At 36.7% G+C, this 23,585-nt stretch overlaps 1 protein-coding gene across 3 annotated transcripts in view; it reads right to left on the reverse strand.

The window, feature by feature from the left end:
• The window catches only part of MAPRE2 (microtubule associated protein RP/EB family member 2), a 128,405-nt gene that overhangs the window by 23,025 nt on the left and 81,795 nt on the right, over window positions 1-23,585 (reverse strand). For all 3 annotated transcript variants that reach the window (XM_025038678.1, XM_006919972.3, XM_006919973.2), the window contains 2 exons: window positions 8,619-8,764; window positions 5,447-5,660 (listed from right to left, as the gene is read on the reverse strand). In XM_025038678.1, coding sequence (XP_024894446.1) covers window positions 5,447-5,660; window positions 8,619-8,764 — 360 coding nt within the window. The remainder of the gene's footprint in view (window positions 1-5,446; window positions 5,661-8,618; window positions 8,765-23,585) is intronic.

Consider the following 23,585-nt stretch of genomic DNA (forward strand, 5'->3'; position numbering starts at 1 on the left):
TAAATTCAAAAGACAACAGGAAAGGAAAAACAGAAACAAAAAGAAGGGATAAGCAGAAGACAAATGATAATATGGTTGATCTAAATCCAATCAAATCAATAATTATGCTAAGTTGTAATGGACTAGATACTCCAATGTTCAGAGATTATCAGAATGAATAAAAATGCAAGACTCAATTATATGCTGTGTATAAGAGACATACTTGAAATATAAAGACAAAGATAGGTGAAAATTTAACCTATCATGGGCAAGATATGCCAGGCAAACAGTGAGCATAAGAAAGTTGGAGTGGCTATATTAAATCAGATAAAATAAACTTCAAGACAAAGAGTATTATCAATAATAAAGAGAAATACATCATCAAATACAAAGGTCATTTCATCAAGATGACATAACAATTACAAATACATATAAACCTAATAACAGAGCCCTAAATACAGGAAATGAAAATTGAGAGAATTACGGGAGAAACAGACAATTCCACAATCAATGCTAATACCCTTTTCGTAGCAACTGTCAGAACTAAACAACAAAAAAATTAGTAAAAACATAGAGGACATGAATGACACTATCCATTACCTACATCTAATTGAAATTTCTAAAACACTTACAACCAACAACTGCAGAATACAAATTAATTTCAAGAACATGTAGTACATTGACCAAGATAGACCATATTCTGGGTCATAAAAATCAAGATCAGAACAAGGATAAAAACCACTATAAACTGCAACATTTCACTGCCTCTCCTAAGAAACAAAACAATCGTTTTGGGGAAGTAAAAGAAACACTTCTCTCCCCATAGCAGGTGACAAGCGATACTTACTTTGATTACAGGTGCTCAACAAATGTGCACACTGCTCAACAAATAAATCAATAAACAGTCACTTCATTAAGATTGTATGAACAGCCTCAGAGTACCTCAAATTAAAGATAATCGAGAGAGAGAGTATTCACACATTCAATATAGTTTTTGAAAAACACTGTTAGGATTATTTAAATTTACATTTAGGGATTTAATTATGATTGTTCAAATACTTTATTATATTCCTTTGATTGCCTTTTTTATAATCATTTTTCTAGTATTTCTATTAATTTAATTTTAAATCTAGAACACTGAAGTCTCTAAGGAAAAGAGAACGCTTAGACTCAATTTCCATAGCAACTCTAAATTCATCACACTATATTTGTATATGGGAGTTTAATTTAAATACATCAATATATGTGAATTCGTAATGTATCTAAGCTGTGGTTGCTATAGGAACTGCAACTTCAAATTTCCTTTAAGTTTAATAAGTGCTCACACATAAAAAACGATCCCCACCAACGGCTATCTCGAATTGCAGAGAGGGCTCATAGCAATAAATTTACAAACATCATGACTCATGATGATATATGCACTTAATAGATATCTATTATTATGAAAATGTGTATTATTAATACACACTCCTTGTTCGTAGATCAAAAGCAAATCAAGATACAATTCTTCAAAATGTAGAGAAGACTTGCCAGGCAGCCACCCACCCTTACGTGACAGCCTCTGCTTATGGTGAAGCCTGCACATTCTCACAAAAAAGGAATGCACCAAATATGTGGAGTGCATCCATTTTATTCACAAGCAAACAATTTTTTTCTTGCCAGACAGTCCTTTCTTAATTATCAACATGTGGATAATCCATTCCATGGTCAGTTTTCCCACTCTAACATGGTCCCTTTGCCACAAGATGCTCTGGAGCTTCTACTTTCTCCTCTTAATGTATTATTGTCTGGACATGCAAGTTAATTTTAATATTAGTCTAAGGAAATATTTGGGAAGAGAAAAATCCACAGCAAAATGAATCAAGTATTCCAAAGCTAAAGTGAAAAAAACAGTTAAAGACTATCTCGTTTCCTGTTTTCAATTATACCAGCCATTGCTTATTTCCACTAATGCAGATGAAGAAATAACCAAGCCTAGAGGTGGGAACAGAAATTACCCCTGAATGCTACTGACCCGGCATCACTGTGAGATAACTGTGATATAGAGATGTGAACTTCCCAGACAGCTGACCCTCATCTCATCAAACACTTTCATTTCTCTTCAATTTTGGATGGACAAAGTCAGACTTGGTATGAAGAGGATGGCCTTGAATGCTTTCAGAGCAGAGGAAGGAAGGATCGTTTAGAGGGCGTAAGGAAGTTCATGGGGGAGATGATTATAATAGAAAATTAAACAGAAGCTTAAGAATTAGAAGGGAACTCGAGGATATTGATGAGCGCATGCTGGTGTCATACAGACTGTGAGGGCTACTGAGCAGCATGGAGCTATTAAATTCTGTAATAAAAGTCTCAGGCATCTGGGCTGTTTAGTAAGGTTTTGGTTAAGTTTTTTGGCTCTTCTTTTACTGATGCTTTTACTTTCTATTGCTATCAGTGTACTCCTTGCTCCAAAATATAATGTACTTTATCCCCATGTTTGTTATAATTATGTTTAAATTAAGAAAAGCAAAGAGACTCTGGATAGTATCCTAGGAACTCTCACACGTAAAGTATATGAATTTATAGCACAGGTTTTACAACACCTATTCTGACACTTAGAAGACATTCTGGCTTGCATTTTCTTGACTGTATTCCCAAGAGTTGGATATATATAACCTCTAGAAAAATGAGGTCTTACTGTACTTAAAGAAGCCTTTCTCCCATTATAACGTTTAAAACAATGTTCTGCATGCTTTGTATACTTGCTGTAATTTTTTCCACATTGTAGTTTGTCTACTCCACTAATGTCCAAGAGTTAGAACATATTTTTTATAAAAAGGTATGACTGGTTTGACTTCTGAAAATATCCTTTCTCCCTGATTAAGGCCAATTAGGTAAACATGGTCAACGTACTGGAAACAAACATCTCAGGAATTACTACCTTCCGGAACATGAAAAACTAAATTTATTATCTGTTGACCTTACTGTGTTTTCTGAGCTTTGTCACCCGAGAGGTTTAAGATCTAGAAAAAATACGTTCCTCTTTCAGGTTCTTGGACATTCTTCCTATCAAAATGGCACAAGTTTCTCCGTGGCTTTTGTGAAAGACAGATGAGGGAACTCCTAGAAAACGAGGCCAAGGCAGCGTAATGACAGTTCTGTTTGAGGGAGTGGAAGGGTTGGTGCCAATTTAAGGACACATTATGATTGTGGATGAAAAATATTCTGAGGCCTGTCCAACTTCACTATTAAAAACCTGAAAAAGTGGCAGCTGAGTTTTAAGATGAATCTCTACATCATTAACAGCTATAGAAAAGGAATCTTAGGATGAGAAATACTAGACATCCTTGGTTTTCTCACTTTCTTGTCCTCCCACTCCCATCTGTCTGCCAAATCCCCAACTCTGGGGATTTTCTCTTTCCTAGCTCCTAGACTAATAAACGTTTCTAACAAAAGTCGAAGGCCAATTTGAATCATCATAAATTTTTGTTCCCCAAACTCCTTGTGGCTTAATTTTTACCCAACCTCTCTCCAGTGCTTCTGTTCTGAAAAGGTAAATATTCCCTCTCCTCTATACACCTCTTCCAATGCCATTAACCTCATTTTTCCCTTCCAGCTTCAGGGTCATGCACCACCAATTTCCCCACCTTTTTCCTATTATGTATTATTCCTTCTCCATGGACCTTTCTCTCATCTTACAAACCTACTTGTTGTGCTTTGTCCTAAAAGCAAACAAAAACAGATCAAGGACAATACCATTCTCCTTCCAATCTTACTTCCTAAAGCTACTGTCCAGCTTTTTTCCAACATCAACAAAACGTTTTTATTTTTCTCAACGTTCCTGACACGTATGGTGAAGGAGGAATCTATTATTACCAAATCACTTTCACACTTGTCATGTCATGTCCTTGTTAAGTCACTGCAATATAGGTGTATACACTCCGCATTTTAACAGACCAATTCTCTGAAGGGTTATTAATCACCTCCTAGGAGTCAGATTTCTTTGGCCTATTTTCAAGCCTCATTCTATTTGATCTCTACATAATTAATATTCAGCACCGTTGGTGATTCCTCGCTCTAGAAGTTTCCTACTGTTTGTTCTCTGATGCTGAGCTTTCTTGGTTTTTCCCTGATGTTCATTTTTTTCTCTGCTTCCTCTTTGTCCTCTTGCTCCTTAATTGTATATATTCTCAAAGATCTGTACTTAGTTCATTTTACATAAGTTCATTCACACTATGGCTTCAAAGTTGGATTTTTATGCTGTCTCCATTTCCTTCCTCCAATTCCTCAACCCACTCCTGATCCCATCATTCCAGTGAGTGACCCCCGGAATGAGGACTCCAACAGACTCTCCCAGTCCTCCTTTTACTTGACTCCTTGGCAGATTTAGATGCCGTTGACCATTCTGCTCCCTTCCGCTTCCCTGACATGTCATTCCCTCATTTTCTTCCATCTTTCTGGCATCTTCCTTGCTCCTATGTAAGCCCTGCCTTTTCTACCCAAATATTAGTGTTCAGAGTTCCTCCAGGCACTCTCTCTCCCCTTCTCGCTCAGGACTCATTTCCAGCTTCAATTACATGGGTATATGGAAGACCCACAATGTCTACCTCTAGCCTACATTTCTTTGAATTCTGAACATGTGCGTGCATTGTTTAATATTAGTATTGTCATAACCATTTCTATCCATTCTGATTGGAGGTTGGGCATAAATAAGGAATTTGTATTATTTACAAATTAAGGTTGCTGATTTAACAAGTGTGAACACTGGTTTTCGGGATAGAAACAAATGGTTTCAGAGGATTTCATTTTTTTAACTGTCCAGTACCACAACTGCTATTTATAATAGTGACCTTAATTTTATAAGAACACATTCTATTTGGTGAAGTCTGTTTTTTGTTTTTTGTTTTTTGGCAAAGATGTTCATAGTATATTTTAGAAAGGTTTTTATCTACAAAAGTTTAGACAACTCTAAAGTTCTAGGTATTTATCCTCTATGACTTCACTTTTAGACAAAGCTGAATTAATGAAGTCTTACTGAATATCATCACATAAAAATTGGCACTGCCTCTTGTAAGAGAGATAATATAGATTTCATGAATTTCCTTCGAAGGTTTATAGATGATGATCCACACGTAAATGCATTCTTTACTGCCATCAATTAAGCAGTAAGAATATTTTAGTCGAAATCTAAACATACTTTAAATTTCTCAGAAAAAAAAATACAAGGAAAATGAAATATACCCTTGAAGTATTATTTTAACATATAGCTTCAGTGACTTAAAGTGAATAGCTCTGTTTTTTTAAATAGTTAAATCATGATTGTTAGACTTATTATAGAAAGGTCATTGCTAGGAAGATAAATGTGGTCAAACAATAAAAATCATCCAGAGGCATTAAAATGCTGACTGCTGGGAAGAATCGATTAAGCACAGGAAGGCCTGAGTCATTTTCTGAAATGAAAGTGACTCTGATTTCACTGTTACAATACCTGCTGTGGGGGAGTTTGCATGGTGCGACTTTTTTGGCAGGTTGAAGATCTGTTCGCCGGGGTCAGGGGGAGGGATTGCATCTTGCCCTTGTCGTGCTTCTACAGGATCATACTCCTTCCCGTCGTAGTTAGCATCATAGAACTTCTTAAACCACTGAATAAAGTCCAGGTTGTCCTGGAAACGCCCTTTCACTAGCTTCTCCACTGGAATTACCTGCAATATAAAGTTGCCGTGTGAGTCACAAACCTCAGGTTTGTTTGGATTTAATACAACTGAAGTGTTCTCTAAATATAACTATTTCCTGCATGTCTGCAATTCATGACTACTGGTCTCTCCCCCAGCTTCTCAGCCAGCTGTATTCTAGAATTCATATAATTTTTCATCATATTAAATAAGAATGAAAATGTAGCTGGTTCTTTTAAAATATTTGATACTTCTGAACAAACCAGACAAAACAAGGAATACCCTTAGCTGTCAACAGAGGGCTGAACCTCTCTATAGTATGTTTATTACCAAAGCATCTTCCCAAAAAACATGGGCCTGGGTTGTCTGTTTCAAGATTGCTGGGTTTTCCTTATAAGTGTTTCTTATATAAGTGTTCTGGTAACACTTGCTACCAGAAAGTGAGAATGAATGACTCAAATCAGTGAAAACATATACCAACCCAATGGTTCTTATGAAACAAAATGAGCTTTCATAGAGCTTATTTTCAATGTAGAGAGAAGAACCAAAACAACTAACCACAATACAGGGCCCAGTAACTCATGGGCTACACAGAAGCACAGCTAATGTGCTGTGAGCGGGGAGAGGAAGAGAAATGGAGGCTGATTAGGGGAGTCACGGAAGGCACTCTGGAGGAGGAGGTGCACGGCGTTCACCTCAACTTCTGAGACGAACCTCAGGTTTTTCTTTCGTATTGGCAACCTAAAGGGCCAATCAGTATTCCTTTTAGAAGTCTTATAGGACCCTTCAGAATTACGACAGAAAAAGTATGTGGTGTGAATGCTTAGCTTTAATTTAGTGGGCAGCTATTTCTGAAGGAAAATGGAATGGTACCTAGCTACCCAAAGAGCACCATCACCAGATCCTTACCTCTTCATCTTTGGGTTGGAATGCTACGCGAAAGTGAGCCATGAGAGCTAACGTGGGGGAGTCAGATCACGCGTATGCGAGGTGTGTGTATGTGTGTATGAGCGTGAAATTCAGACAGAAACCCCGTGCTCAAAAACTGCAACTTCATTGTGTCATGATATAAAGGGAAACTATAAATTAAATTTTCATCAAGGTGTCGCCACGTCACGCGCTATGTACCATTGATATCCTAAAATGGGTCACCGGGACCACTTAAAAAAAGTAGAAAGACCTCAAATATCAATGACAACTTGAAAGAAAAAAAGCAACCAAAGCATTTTAGGTTATCCACGAAAACACATTAGCAGTACATTTTCTAAAATGTTTTTTATCCAGCTACAATTGAAACTAAGTCAAGTACGGAACAAAATAAAGAGAAGCAAACTCTTGGAGGAGACCGCATCTTTCATGAAGACTCTGCCAGCAATGGAGACTGGGGTGCTGAAAACTTTGCTCCTCTTGCTCCTCCCGAACTTCAGGGAAGGCTGGCCAACCGAATTCCTTCCATATGTGCACTTACCCGACTCTTGACCGTACTACTTAAATATTTCACATCTTCTGATTTAATTTTGAATTCCTATCAAAATGAAAGTTCTAAGGGCATAAATTCAAAATGTGAGGTGGCAAGCAAGTCTTCGTACAGAAGCTTCCCACGTGCTGTCAGGCTGTGACAAACATGAACAGGGACCACTGTCTCTATCCAAAGACCTTTGGAGCATATTAAGCGAGAGAGGCCAACAAAGGTCATCAAGGCCAATCTCCCTCCACTACAAGAATTTTATCTGCAATATTCTTCACCATGGCTCATCCACTGTGTGTATGGATACTTCTGGAGAGATATGGAGCCCCCTAGTTTGTTATATAAGGGAAGTTCCATCAATAAACATATGAATGGGCGTTTCTTTTCAGTCCAGAAGCATGCATTGAGACATGAATGAAAAAGACATAAGTGAGGCTGCTAATAAGTAAGGAGAACCTGTGCAGCTCTGGTTTTGAAGTAGCTAATTGGAAAGTAACCACAGCAAAGGACATAAAGTTGAAAATAATTTGAGAGGTTATGATGTTAAATAGAATATATTTTGAAAAAAAAATTCTGAGAAAACAAGAAACCAAGAATTTAATAATATTTTGATAACATTTTGACTTAGGAAGATATTAATTGCATTAAAAATATATACAGCTTACCAAACTTTTTTTCTTTAACCTCTCTCTCTTAATAACCCAGGATTTATTTCCATAGCCTATTTATTGCTATTTATGCAAAGAAAAGTTTTCTGTTTCTCCCCTTCTGGTTTATTTTTTCCCCTTATTCAAAATGTATTTCTTTCCAAACCTACTCCCTCTAAGAGATATATCCTAAAGAAATAATATGAATTAAATATGTATTTGAATAGCAGGAAACATGAAAACTGAATGGACATTTTAGCAACAGTACTTTATGGGGGAGGGGGGTGGAAAGGACTCCAGTCTAATTCCACCTGTATCATTCTAAGACAAAATTATAAAATTCAAAGGGGAAAAAAGGAAAATTGATAGACACTGACTGAGAATCTGAGTGTATGGACTATGCTGGACATTTATTTTCACATGCATTCCTCACTTTAACTTCATAACCACAGAGAAGGGGGTTTTAGTCCTATTTTACAGATGGGTAAACTTGGACTCAAAGGATTTAAATAACTTGCTGAGATTCAAACCCATTGTGCTTCCACTGTAATATGCTGTTTCTCCAAGAGAACGAACTATACAAAGAACCAAAGTGGCATCTGGCAAACATAAAAATTTGTCATTTGCAACGCTAAAACAGAATAATGTTTTAACATTTGTAATTCTTCTTATAGAGTTTTTAGTCTAATGGTTACAAGTTTAGAAATCTCCTTAAATAAAAACCTCACACAAATACGGAAAGTTTAGGTTGATGCCTTATGCTATGTGCAGACCCCAACCTACTGTTGAGATACCAAGACGTATCCCATTGACATTTTTTTTTTTTTTGGATTTTTGCATTTTAAAGAAAGAAAATACAAGTTAGTCTCCTACCTTATCGACATTCATTCGCTTAAATGATGCTTGCAGAAGTTTAAAATTGTGAATATACTCATGCTCCAACTTTGCTTGAAATTTTACTTTCTTCAAACTAATGCAGCCTGGAAAGAGCATGTCCATGAACTGACAATAGGCCGCTCCTGGAAAGAGACAAGAAAAGTACGAGCGTGAGTCTGTCCCCAGGTACGAATGAGGATTGCTAGGCAGGAAGCAGCCGTCATCACTCCGAGCCCCCACGGCCATGTGTGCCCCTCTCCTCACAACCTCCTTGCCCACCGGGGCTGGGTGCGGGAAGGAAGGGGCAGAGCCTCAAGGTAGCTTCTGCCACTGCCCATTCCTAACCTTTGTGGTACTGATGTGTTCGCCAGAGCATCGCCAGGTTCCATGAACAATGAACACAACCTTATACTTTAATGACACGGAAATTAGGGTAAAACAACTCTTCTTAGGTTCTATCAAAAAAAAAAAGGAATGTATTTTTTTTCTTCCATTTAGCTGCTACTTGTTCCAAGTCATCAAACGTAAGACAAAAATAGCAGAAAATTTATACACGAGGAAGCTACTAAAGTTCTCATGAAATGTGTATTTCAAAAAAAAAATGCACATATGCCCAAGCTGTTTTTTTTCCCCCATCTTATAAAATGACTTAGGTGAAACTATAACTAAGCCATTTAATTCCAAAAACTGTTGTACACCAATTTAATTCCAGTCCAGAGCAATGGGGTTCCTATATTAGCATGAAGGATGAAGACATGGAGACTCTGAAACTTATAGAAGTTCAGAGTCATGCTGTTTATGGCCGACAAATAAAAATAACAGAAATGTTCAATGAGTCCCCTGAGGAAATGGTCATAGAAAAAAGAGTTTATTAGCAAGTCTTCGATTTTTTTAATGAAGAACTCTTAGATCATGACAATTTCAACTAGAAAATCTTAGTCAGATCCTGTTCACTGATTCGTATCTTCTTTAAAGGCTAAAGGCATTCAGAAAAAGAAATTCAAAGCCAGAGGAAAGCCAGAGGAAAAGCAGTTGAGTGCCAAGAAGGGGAATAGGTGGCCATTTTTGTGTTTTCTTTTTCCTTCTTAGCTCCTCAAGATCTCGTGGTCTTTGTCTATAATTCACCAATGACAGGCCTTTCTGGAACACGAAGGGCTCTTTTCACCCTGTGGTGTCAAGGTTTCTGTGAGAAGGCTTTCATTCCACTCGGGCGACTTGACTTTACATGGGAAGAACCCACTTGGTCTCTTATGTCAGATAGATGCTGAACACCCTTTACTGAGATGGGAATCCAAGATAAGAGGGAACCAAGTATCAGGGATCTAAGTGCTGCTAGAACAGGACATGGCGGGGCAACTTACTTATTACAGGCAAGAGCATAAAGTGATGAAACATAGGCCACAATAAGTATGTCCTGCAGAATCTTTACATCTGCGATGCTTCCCCTTAGGTGTGAGTACCTTGAATGCTAACTAGCCAGTCTCTAGTCAAGCAGATGGGTTCTCTTAAAAATGAGGACCTCCCCTCCCGCAAAAACAAACCATCAGAGGAGGTAAGAGAAACATCATGATCTTGGGGGCGTGTTCTTATGGTCTCTGTCCAATTACTCAGTTCTTCCTTTTGAAGTACCAACAGATGGAGTAAATTCTAATAGCCACTTTAACATTATTTTTACAGAAATGGGGATGTCTAAATACAATTATTTGCTCTTTCAAGAGTTACTTTCACTTTTGTAGAGTTTAGCATAAAATTTACCTATGGACACCCAGAAATCCATGCATTCTTACAAAGCAACCAACCAAATCACTTACTTTCCGAATTTAAAAATAACAGCTTTTGAAAAAAAAAAGAAATCCACCAAACTTCAATAGAGGGAGGACGGCAAGGAGGGAATGAAGAAAGAAGGCAGGCAGGCTTGTCTCTAGTCATCATCCAGAGAAAACCACTGTTTATGTTCTGGTATGTATTTGTTTTTAAATTTAATGGACCATGATTCCCTTTCTGAATCATGTACTTTTCTTTACTGACATTTTTGATGGCTTTCTGATTTTTATATCATGCTTAGCAACTTTCCCAAACCAAGATTACATAAATATTCACGTGTATTTTCTTCAAATACTTTTATGGTTTCAAGTTTTACATTTATATTCTGAATCCATGTGGAATTTATTTTGGTCTATGACATACAGGATGGTTCTAATTTTAGTTATTCCAAATGTTAGCGGAAATCTGTCATTTTTGGCTCCCTTGCATTTGGACACCCTCTTATCTGAGTTGATGCTACAGTTCCCTGTCTTCCACCACAGGAGTGAAAGTGGGCAGACATCCCTTTCCCTATCCCCAGTAGTAAAATGCTACCTTGTGACCTAGGCTCTGCATTTAGATGTTCCTGCCTCGGTCTCAGAGTCTTGAGGGAGAGACAGAAACATGGAGGGACCATAAGAATTTAGTCACGGTGGCAGTGGTAGGGTCTGGAATCCTGAAGCAGTGGTAGCAACAAAGTGGCATCCTAACCATCCTAGCTCAGTGGCATAAGGCAGGCTCTGTTCCCATCTCCTTAGCATCATTTGGTTGCTGTCGTCTTCTGAGCTTGGTTTCCCATTGATGCTGGGTAACCCAATATCCTTCCTTAAAATTCATCTTCTACCAAACTTTCCAGGATTATTTTCTGCTATTTTTAAGTTGAAATACCAACTGATAAAGTTAGCTTTATAAAGGTTGAACACCATATTTCACCAATGTTCTATACTTTTCCCACTGAGCAGCAGTATCTTTACTATGTACTACCTTCCTAATACATGCATTTAGGTCTCTTTCTAGACTTTGTCTTTCTAGACTTTAATTTTTTTGTCTGTCCCGTTATTTAAATACAATTAATATGTATTACTATCTGTAGAATAATTTTCCCTCTCCTCTTCCTCAAAAATTCCTTAAATTTTATTCTGCATTTATTCTTTCCGTTATATTTTTTAAATTTGTCATTCATGGCATATAGAAAATAAATTTTCTTTAAAAATTAGTCATTTACTATTTAATAAAAGAACTTTATTAAGATAATTCACATATCACAAAGTTTGACCTTTTAAAGTATAGTTAGTGGTTTTTAATATAGTCCCAGAATTGTGCATACATCACCACTACCTAATCCCAGAGGATTTTAAATTACCCGCAAGAGAAACTCCATACCTATTAGCAGCCATTCTCTATTCTCTCCTCCCCGCAGGCCCTCGTAACCACTAATCTATTTTCTATCTCTCTGTATTTGCCCAATCTGGACATTTAAGGTAAATGGACTTATGAAGTATGTGGCCTGTGTCTGTTTTCTTTCACTTAGCAAAATCTTTCAAGGTTCACCCATGTTGTGGTGTGTATCAGAACTTCATAAATCTTTTCATAGTTGAATAATATTCCATTGTATGACTATATTACATTTTATTGATCCATTCAACAGGTGACAGACATTGGGTTGGTTTCACTTTTGGGCTATGGTGAACAATATTGCTGTGAACATTTGTGTACAAAGTTTGCATGAACGTAAGTTTTCAGTTCTCCTGGGACATACCTAGGAGTATAGCAATTCTATTTTGAGGAACTGCCAAATTGTTTTCCAAAGGATGTGCACCATTTTATATGCCCACCAGCAATACATGAGGGTTCCAGTTTCTTCACATCTTCACCAACACTTATCGTCTAGCTCCTCGACTCTAGTCATCCCAGCAGGCATAAAGTGGTATCTCACTGTGGTTTCGATTTGACATCCCTAGTGACTAATAATATTTAATATCCTTTTCATATGTTTTTGAGCCATTGTGTATGTTCTTTGGAGAAATGTTTATGTAAATCCTTCGCCCAGTTTTAAATTGGGTTATTTTCTTGGTAAATTGTAAGAATCCTTTCTACGTTCTAGATATGCCTCTTATCAGATATGTGATTTGCAAGTATTTTCTTCTGTTCTGTGGATTGTCTTTTTACTTCTTTATGCTATCCTATGAAGCACAAAAGTTTTGAATTTTGATGAAGTAAAGTTTATCAATTTTTTCTTTTGTCACATCTAAAAAGCCATTGCCTAATCCAAGGTCATGATTTACAGCTACATTCTCTTCTAAAAGTTGTAGTTTTAGTTCTTAATTTAGGTCATAATCTATTTTGAATTAATTTTTGTAAATGGTATGAGGTTTGGGTCCAACTTCATTATTTTGCATTTGACTATTCAGTTGTCCTTGCACGATCTGTTAAAAAGACAACTCTTTCCACCATTTAATTGTCTTGGCGCTTTTGCTGAAAATCGATTAACTATAAATGTATGGGTTTATTAATTCTAATCCATCTATATGTCTATCCTTATGCTAGTAACATACTGTCTTGATTACTCTGGAGTCAGTTTTGAAATCAAAAGTACAAGTCTTCCAATTTGTTCTTCCTTTTCATGACTGTTTCAGCTATCTTGGGTCCCTTGCATTTCAACATTAATATTAGGATCAGGTCATCAATTTATATAAAAAAGGCAGCTGAGATGACAACACTTCCCTAATTAATTTCTAGAGTCAATATTAAGTCTTCTAATCCATGAACATGGGTTCTCTTTCCACTTATTTCTTTCAATGATGTTTTAAAGTTTTCAGTACATAGATCTCGCATTTTTTATTACTATATTATTCTCTTTAATGCTAACGTAAGTGGAATTGTATTCCTAATTTTATTTTTGGATTGTTCACTGTTAAAGCACAGAAATATGATTGATTTTTAGATATTCATTATATCCTGCAACCTTATTTCATTTACTAGTTACAATAGTTTTCTGGGGGGTTTCTTAAGATTTTCCACATACAAGATCATGACAAATAGTTTTACGTCTTCCTTTCCAAATTGAATGCCTCTCATTTCTTCCTCTTGTCTAACAGCCTTGGCTAGAACCTCTAGTACAATGTTGAAATAAGTGCTCAGCGTGGACATTCGTGCCTCATTCAAGGTCTTAGGGGGATCTAGTTTTTCACTGCCTAGGATGATGTTAGCTGTGGATTTTTCACAGACAGCATTATCAAGTTGAGGAGGTTTCCTTCTCTTTCTAGTTTGTTTAGTGTTATCATGAAAGCATACTGAATTTTATCAAATGCTTTCTCTGCATCTACTGAGATTAACATATGGCTTTTGTCTTTTATTCTGTTAATATGGTGTATTATCTTGGTTGCTCTTTATATGTTAAAGCAACGTTGCATTAATTCCATTTGATCATGATATATAATCCTTTTTATATGTTGCCAGATTTATTCTGCTAGTATTTCGTTGAGGATTTTTGTCTCTATATTCATAAGAGATAGTAGTCTGTAGTTTTCATATATTTTTGTTTGGTTTTGGTATCAAGGCAATACTGGCCTCAGAAAGAGCTGCAAGTATTCACTCCTTTTTGTTTTTTGGAAAAGTATATGAAGGACTAGTGTTAATCAACCAAATTTAAGCATTTGGTACATTTCACCACTGAAGTCATCTGGGCCCAGGTTTTCTTAGTGGGAATTAAAAAAAACCTACTAATTCAATCTCTTGTTATATAGGTCTATTCAGAATTTCTACCTTTTCTTAAATTTTAGTATTTTATGTCTTTCTAGGTGGTTATCCATCTAGGTTATTGAAAATTATTGATTTTAAATACTGATTTCATAACTCATGAATTATAACAAATTTTCAGTTTCTTTTTGGTTTCCTGGAGAGAAACATAATGCATAAAATGATACATCTGTTGTACTATATATGTATATATATTTACATATATATTTTTTCTTTAATATGCTTGTCTTCTAAGTCTGTTATTGGCCACTGATTTATGATACTAAGAAAATACTCTTCTATTTTAAGGTTTATCAGGAGTTTTTATCAGGAAGGGATACTGAGTTTTATCAACTACCTTTTCAACCACTTTAGAGATTAAAAAAAAAGTTTCTTTCTTTGAGCTATTAATATGATCAATCATATTCACTGATTTCTAATGTTAAATTATCTTTGCATTCCTGAAGTAAGTCCTACTTGGTGATGTTTACTAAGTTTTCACTATGGTACTGGTTTAGATTCACAAATACTTTGTGATTTTTGCACCTATACTAACTGCATAATTTACTACCTATAAGCTCTGGGCTTTTCACACCTTCTCTATACATTTCAGAATCAAATGAACATCATATAAGAAAATACTCTTTTTCAATAAAGAAAGTAGAAAGGGTAGATCATATTAGCATTTTCCAATCAATAGTATATTACATGCTCTTTTAGGTATAATATAATATGTCATATTTTCTGGAGTCAAAGGAATCCTTGAGAATTTTTAAGAAATATCTTATTGACTTTGGGAGCTCTGCTGAAGATTTATTGCTATTGCCCCTGGGGCATGCCCATTTGAGCATTTTCAACTCTGCTTCTCTAATCTCTAGTACTTGAGAGACGTCATGAAAAGGGTACCCTGAAATTAATTTTTGCTACTCAGAACATCATCAAGGATTCTTGTTGGGGCAGGAAACCATACTAAGGTATCACCAGAACAAGGCTGTTGTCTTCCGATTCCTATCGAAGGTCAACCCTATGTTTGTACTCTGGATCACATCTCCTCTCGCCTTCTCATCGATGTCACTCCTGCAACTATCCTCACTCACTCTTCAATGCCAATTTTTCTCTGAATTGGTTCTTCTGAAAGCATGCAAACATGCTCTAGTATAATCTGGCTCTGACGAAATAAAAAACCTTCCTTAATTCCATTTCATCCTTTAGCTACTGACCATTTAACTCCTCCTATACACAGCAAAACTTGAGAAAATTGTCCCTATTTTCATTGTTTTATCTACAATTCAAATCAATTCAACTGTCTTCCAATCTTACCATGTTCTGGTCAAGCCATCGATAGTTCTCTGTTACAGAATCTAACAGTCACTTTTCTGTCTTTATCCAACTCAACCTCTGAATAGTATTTAGCTCCTTTACCCATTCCCTCCTTCTTTAAATTCTATATTTTCTTCTGTACTCAGATAAACTGGGCACCAACTGGAAAGTTCAGAAATCATTGCCATTGTCCTGGATTTCTAGACAGCCAAAAATAAGAATGCTCCTCACTGACAGGTGTGCAGAATTTTGGGTCATTTCATTAACCTTGCAAGAATGTGGCCGATAGTTTACACCAATCCCACTTTCGTCAGATTATGCCAAGGTTGCCATTATTCAGATCATGGACCACCCCTTGCTAAAGATACTAAAGTGGTTTCCTACGAAAACAGCACAAAGTCTAAACTCAACCCTCAGTCCTCTGTCCACCTCTCCCCTGCCTAACTTCACTTCGGGAAGCTCCCTTCACACTGGCTTCCTTGTTGTTCCTAGAACACTTCACGTCTGTTCCTGCTTTAGGACATTCACACAGGCTGTCTCCTCTCAGACTTCACATTCTTCTTGCCATTCAGATCAAAGCTTGGATGTCACCTCCTCCAGCCCTCCCTTACCATGCCATCTGAAGTGGTTCTATAGTCACTCTTCATCACCTCATCCTGTTTTATGTCTGGTATTTTATTGTTAATTCTTATGTTGATTTGTGGTTTAGCTTCCCTCAGTGGAATGCAGATTTTAAGAAAGCTTGAACTTATCTCTCTTGGTCCCCTCTGTATCCAAGCCTTGAACCTGGCAAAGCGTGGGCTTCAATAAATATCTGCTATCATGAATGAAGCCCTACAGGATGGAGCAGCTGAACCACAACAAAGGCTGGTAAATAATAAATTCTAATGTTACCAAAGTCCCAAATAATAGGTATTACTCGAAGAGTTGCTGTATATTCTTTTAAGAATTGATGGAGTATAAATAAATTCACACACACACACACACACACACACACACACACACCCTAATGAAAACAAGAACCACTCCAGAAACCAAGTCTGCAGAAAAAAGATAAGCTTCAAAAGGCTAAATATAACACACTTAAATAAAAGCAATCCAAATGTACAATGCTGTGCCACCAAGAGATTAATTACGATGGGCTATGCTCTGAGCCCATCAATTCAAGGTGCTACTGCAGTTATGAAGGTCAACAGAATTCTGGACATGATCAGGCAATAAGTATAAGAAAGGAAAATATTCTGTCTTTGCACAGTGCCATGCTACGTCCACACTTACAGCCCCAAGAATGCCTGCAGTTGTTATATGTCAAAAGTGACATAATGAAACTGAAAAGTCTGGGGGAAAGAAATCTAAACCAAACAGGTAGGGCACTGTATGAAGGCAGAACTCTAAAATGAATATCCATACTCAAACAATTCAGGGATTTATGATTTAAGGCTATGAAATCATGAAAAGGATAAGACAATCTCATTTTTTACCAGATCTCAGGGATGCAACAGAATAATATCAGGATAAATGGACATTTTTAAAAGGAAATTTTCATGTAACAAAAAGGAAACCTTAGTAATAATAAATTTCCAGAATATATTATACCAACAGATATAAGAAATGAAAACACCCACATTTGTGTAAGATCTGTGAAAGCTTTCATATATGTTTTTAATATTCTGAACTCCACAGAGGTAAGTATTTTTATTATCATCACCCTATTTTACAGATTTGGGAACAAGGCTCAGCTAAATACGTAACAGAAGCGAAATTTAAACTCGGATCTGAACTTCAATTTTTAAAAAAATTTCCTTTTCTGTATGCTGCTTCTAGGAGATAATAAGTTGAAAAGTCAAAGTGTCAAAGAAAGGTTAGAAAATTTCCTAGATTATAAGGAGTTACAAAGGAAACTGCAAGAGAACATATAAATCTTGCAAACTGATGTCAGCGGCATCGGCTTTACCTTTCCTACTCACAGCAGAATCTTGGAATAGATAGTTCATCTGCTCCAAAGTCACGATTTTATATTTTAGTATATATACTTACAAAAATTTCATTTTACATATGTATATGATGTATATATAAAAAGCATGCATTTCATCTCCCCTCCCCCTTCTCTCTCTCTACACACACACGCACACATGCTATATATATATATATATATATTATTGCTGTCAAAATCTCACAGCACTTCCCCAGAAATGTGACATAATCTGTGGAGAAAGACATGAAGCTATACTGGGTTCTGCCAGTTACTCAAACTGCCCATCTGAATTTTTCACAGGCCAAGGAGTTATTATACAGATCTGCCTATATCATTGAAGGACTTAGTTACAATTTTCCACAACCTTATTTGGTACTGATGAAGGGTCAGAAAAAAAGGAGGACAACCTTAATTTACTGGACACATCTATGCAATTATTCCTTTCATTACAGAAATTTCGTTACGTGTAAATAATTTGTAATAAAGCTATTCTCTCTACTAATATCAATGAAGACCAGAAAGAGGGGTGGGGAAGGAGAACCAGACTGTTGGTCCTTGGATCTTAGCCTTAATCATCTTGAATGAACTGTGCCATGTCATCAGACCCTTCTAAGCCAGCAGTATTCCTATCTGCAAAACATCAGGTCTAGAGAGATCTCTGAGCTAAAATTAGATGATTCTCTAATTCTCAGTCTGTCACCAACTTCTCTTTTAAGGGATACTTGATATTTCTGCTAATGAGAAGATAATGCTTCAACCTCATATGACTAGGACTTTTTGCCAGTGCTCTTGCTTCTAGCCTTGACCATCTTTTATCCTACTTGCTATCAGAGACTCAAGTACACAGCTGTATTTGAAGTGTGACTCCCAGGGGCACCCACCCACTCACGCCCTTTCCAGATTACAGATCTGGTGATGCTATCTTCCATATACTCCTCTTGGAGATCTTGATATTTACATACTCAGCAACATAACCATATTTTCTGTCATCTTCAGTAGTTGAATATTAACTTTCATATTAGAAATATCTTTCATATTAGAATTAGAATTTAATTGAATATTAAATAGCTTTCATATTAATCACAAAATCATTCCAGCTCTATTTTTGCTTTTGGCCCTGTCTTTCCTTGAACTGATCTTACTGCAGAAATTGCATCTTGTTACCAAGGCCCAAACCTCACGCTGAAGGCAGCATTCCCCTTTGGGAAATCAGGGCTTCCTAGCAAGGGAAGTGAAACGGCAAAACACTGGGTTACCTATTTCCAGTACATCAGCAGAAATCTCCCCATCTACAGAAACAGAAGGCTCGAACAGCTTAATAGCAATCGGGAAATAATGCTTTGAAACAACAATATTTTAAAGAAATCTAAAATCCTAAACATTGATTGCATTTTTCTAATCCAACAAAAATATGATGAAATAGTAGTAGCTGTGTGTTGTTTTTATAGGCATCTTTCACATCCCTGGCATGAAGAGCAGCTTGATAGCTTCGGTTACCACAGTATTATTTAACTCCGTTAAAGTGGACTTAGGACGCTGTCAACTTCGCCTGCCCCGAGTCACAAAAGCAAAAAGAAAGATCTAGAGTTCAGAAATCTGGTTTCTACTGAGCTTGTTCCAGGCAATTCCCACGGTCCTCAACTGAGCTTGGAGTTATGTCAGAAACTTTTAATTCAGATTTTAAATAAGACCCAAAGACAAGTAGCTTTCAAACTGATTCCATGAGGAAGAAAAGGAGTAGTAACCAGCAGGAAGATTTCAGCTCCCGCAGACGCAGACAGAGAAGGCTGATGGGAATTGTGCGGTGCTGAAAAGCACCCCATCCTTGCCCTAGAGTGAGCTGTCAAAAAACATTTTCATCTCCTTTCCTTTATAGAAAAAGAAATAAGCCAGCAATCATTATTCAAGCAGACGGATTTTTAAGAGTATCAGCAGATATATTAAAAGGCCTTGTCATACCCTGTGGTTGGGCTTTCATCTGATATATGTGCTCAGGTTCTTACTAATTCATATGATATAAAACCTTTTTAAGAATCTTATAAGGTCGCAGTAAATTGCAGTTAAAGGTACCAACAGTCTTCTGTTTATAACCTGCTTTCAAGAACCAAGAATACTTTTTAAAAAGCAATGTTGCCTTTAAACAGATTTTTATTAAGAAACTTGCAGAACAATGTTAAAAGTGAGAACTGCTGTAGAGAAAAATGATCAGATATTAAGATCAGTGTACTGACTTGATTTAAATATGCTTCTTCATCAAAAAATCATGAAAGAATGAAGACTATTTTCCTCTATCTTTCTAAAGGAAATTTCGACATAGTAAAAATCTGCATACAGATAGCCCTCGATTAAATGTTAGGTATTAATATGTTTATTAAAAAGTAAATTTTAGAGAAATAACTAGATTATGATAAAAATGCATAATTCTCAAGAGGGCTGATATATTAAGAGTAGTATTTGTGAAAATAATTTACATAGAAATTAACTATAACTCTGAGTTGAGACCTAGAACATAAAGAACAACACCAAAGTATAAATAAACTATTTACAGTTTGTTTTATTCAACTAAATCATAATTACCCTGTAACTTGTCATCTTGCATTTTAATGCTTTAGGAAGAAAAACAAAACCTCAAATCTGCCTGTTAATACAGAAAAAGATTCAGCCGATTGAAAGAATAAAGAAATGGCAGGTGAAGAATTATCTTGTTGGTTCGGAAGGTTTCATCTACTAATTGACGACCAGAGTTGGGTGCTCGGTTTCACTTCTAGTTTCTAACGACAGTGATGTCCTTTAGGGTAATGTGCTCATCGAATTTTACCAAAACCAGCTGTCGGATATACCCAGCTTTGTATAAGATTTGGTTTCTACATGGGAACTGAGAATGAAGGAAGTGGGAGAGGCTCTTGGAGCACAGGCAGGAATGATGTGCAGGACAAAACGTCACTGGCTTCCAGGGAGTCTGATACTGAAACTGGCAGCGAGATGTCCCAAAGGCTGAAGTTCGAGAATAGGGCTCAAGTTAGAATCTGGCATTCCAGATAGAGGAGAAAGAGGAGGCACAAAAGCCTTTATTACAAATGAAAATCAAGTTAGAAAGTTGCATACGAAACCCATTCTGAAGGGGTCAGTTTTCTATTAGGGTCATCAAAATAGAAAGTTCTGGAAAACTGCAATATCAGGAGATATAGTTTCTCTGTGTACACCCATATTTTCACACAGTTGTTTGTATTACCCTCCTCTACTTTAATGGACAAATATTTTTTCGAAGTGTTGAAATTACATGATTGACTTTGTAAAAAGGGAAGATTTAAGAAAAGCTTGAGTAGGGGGTAAGAATCTGAAAAGATGGGAGATTTGCTATCTAATTTTTGTGTTTACAGGTCACTGCTAAAGAAATGCCCATCTGTAGGTGTTATAGAGGGACATCATTTTGCATATTAATCAATGAAAAACCAATACACAAATACTTACTGAGGAATACAATTTTACTCTTAAAGAACCCAGGAATTTAGTTTTGAGAAACGAGAGAAAAACACATGAGAAAACCAACAGAAGAGCACAACAACTATAAGTGACAAACTCTATGGCAAAGACACATAGCATTTACTAATGGAGTCAGTCCGAAATTTTGCCCAATTAAAAATCCAAAAAGGAGTAATCAGTATTATCAAACAGATAAAGTTAAGTCAAACTTGTATTATCACGTCCAGTTTTTGAGGAGCTTAACCTCTACTGTTAAGGTTACAGGTATTCAATGACCCTAAGACTTTGCAGAGCTCTGAAAACTGAAGAGGGAGAGCTCACATCTTGTTGAGGGTGATGAGGAAGAACAGGCTGGAAGGTGGCACTGGAGATGGCCCTCAGAGGAGGCATTCCAAGCAAAGATAGAGAATCAGAACATTTGGTGAAAGATGAGTTTGAGCGAATGTAGGCTATGGGTGGTGATGGGGTAATGGGGAGAGATGCTGGAAAGATGCGCTCACATGAGATTACTAATGACTTAAAAAACCAGGAAAAAAGCTTTATTTAATTTGGTAGGTAGTAAGGAGCCAATGGTTATTTCTGGGCACAGTGTCTTTAGAGAGAGAGTGCCTAATATATGACACTTTAATGCTCCAATTTTAAGAACATATCTATTTTAAGGACAAATGTGATTAAAGGTAAGAAACCTAAAGCTTATATACTTTTTCCAGTTTCTCAGGGAATTTCTACGGAATCATTGCCTATATTATTCTATCAACAGTTCTATATGCTAGGCCATTAAGTAAATTCCAAGCATCATAGCTGATGAAGAGGCTTTTAGCATAATGTAAGATGTAATGGTATAAACTGACCAGCACAAACCCGTAGTCCATTTCTACACAATGAACCACTTTTTCGGCTTGTTCTTTTTTTGTGGCAGAGGTCGCTGTCCCTGGGACTGGGGACTGGAAGTTCCAGAGTTCTTCCCAGAGCTAAGCTACCTCACCTGCTCTCTAAGGCCTGCAGGTGAGGGCTCCTTACTTATTGCCACTCTCTACCTAAATCCAGTCCACCAGCACTCACAATACCAATAACATCCTCTACTTTCCAGAAGCGAGCACTCTCTCCCCACAGCTCCCTGAGAAGAGGCCTACTGGCCAGAGAAAGCCCAGAAGGCCAGGAGTAGTACCAAAGGAAGCCCCGTGCTATTACAGAGAAACACCACATAACATCACGCAGAACGGGAAACCTAAGAGAGTATTTTTCTATAATGAATTGCCTTCTTTATATTTCACAGGTTAATCCCAGAACACTTTGCTTTTCTAAGCACAATTCTAGTATTAGGAGGAAGCCAAATTAGTATGAGAAATGTAAAAGTATTTATCTCAGGGATTCAATCACATGAGTGCGGAAGAAATAAAAGGAGAATGAAATTTAACTTTAGTTAAAAAGAAAAAGAAAAAGGACAAGAGGTGGTTTTCTTTTTTAAAAGTGGATTTAAACACAATTATGTGTAATTTTGAAACTGACATACTCATTTTCATTAAAATTTGGCTCTTTCTTCAGTTTTCTAAAGTTCTTCCATGAATTGCCATACAAATGTAATCCAGAAGAAACGAAAGTGGAGAGTGATCCTCCTTAAGGAGAATGCTGAGAAGCTGCAGGATATTGTGATGGCGTGTTTCACATTTACACGGTTCTTATTGTCAAATAACTCGATCATAAACGCTTATGAGTGTTAATACTTGGGTAATAACAAACCCTGGGAAGAGAGAGAACAAAAAGAGAGGTAACTTGCCATCTGCCAGAATTACGTAATGGTGACAGGGCAGAAAAACACCAATCTGCAGAGTGATGGTTATTTTAAGAATTGCCAAGCAATTCAATTATTATTTCCAGGTACGCCATTCTAACATGCCCAAGCATTTGACAATGACTTCTGACACTCCTTTTTTTATGGTGTCTACATGGCTGATAAACTGTAAATTTCAAAAAAACAATTCAGAAAAAAAGTAGGCTAGAAAAAATGTTTTCCCTTAAAGAACAGCAGAACTGGATCCTCTTAGTTGTGCAGGAACTGGATGGCCTACTAATGTTTCAGATATTCCCATGCATGGCCAGTTATATGCTGTCTGATGGTGACGCAGGTTACACATCTACTTTTGTCTAGGGACCTAGTTCCACCTTTGTTTTGTACTTGGGGAAGCTGAGAAAAAAAAAAAAACTGAATGCTTTGGATACGAATGTGTCAAGGACAACTTTGGTAGTAAAAGAATGGGTCCTAACTGGGTATAATCTGTATTATTTTTTTGTATATAGCTATATCCCCAGATCCTAGCCTATCATCTGACATATCGTAGGCACTCAGTCAATATCCGCTGACTTCAGGACTACATAAAGCAATATGCTAGATAGAACATCAAATCGATATCTAAATAACTTTACTCAAAATCTCCATCTTCCTTTTCTTGGCCCCAATCTTATTCTAGTTTGAACAACATTTCAATTAAATTCCACTTCATTAATAAAATTTATTACCCATGCATGGCTGCTTGGCCAAAGACCCAAACGAGGCTAACACAAGAAGCTTTTCTTGACTAAAATAATCTTTCCTTTCTTTGAATGCTACAGCAGTTATTAGATGAAACATTACTGTCCTGCTGTCT

Source organism: Pteropus alecto, unplaced genomic scaffold, assembly GCF_000325575.1.
Source record: "Pteropus alecto unplaced genomic scaffold, ASM32557v1 scaffold146, whole genome shotgun sequence".
NCBI classification, from domain to species: Eukaryota; Metazoa; Chordata; class Mammalia; order Chiroptera; family Pteropodidae; genus Pteropus; species Pteropus alecto.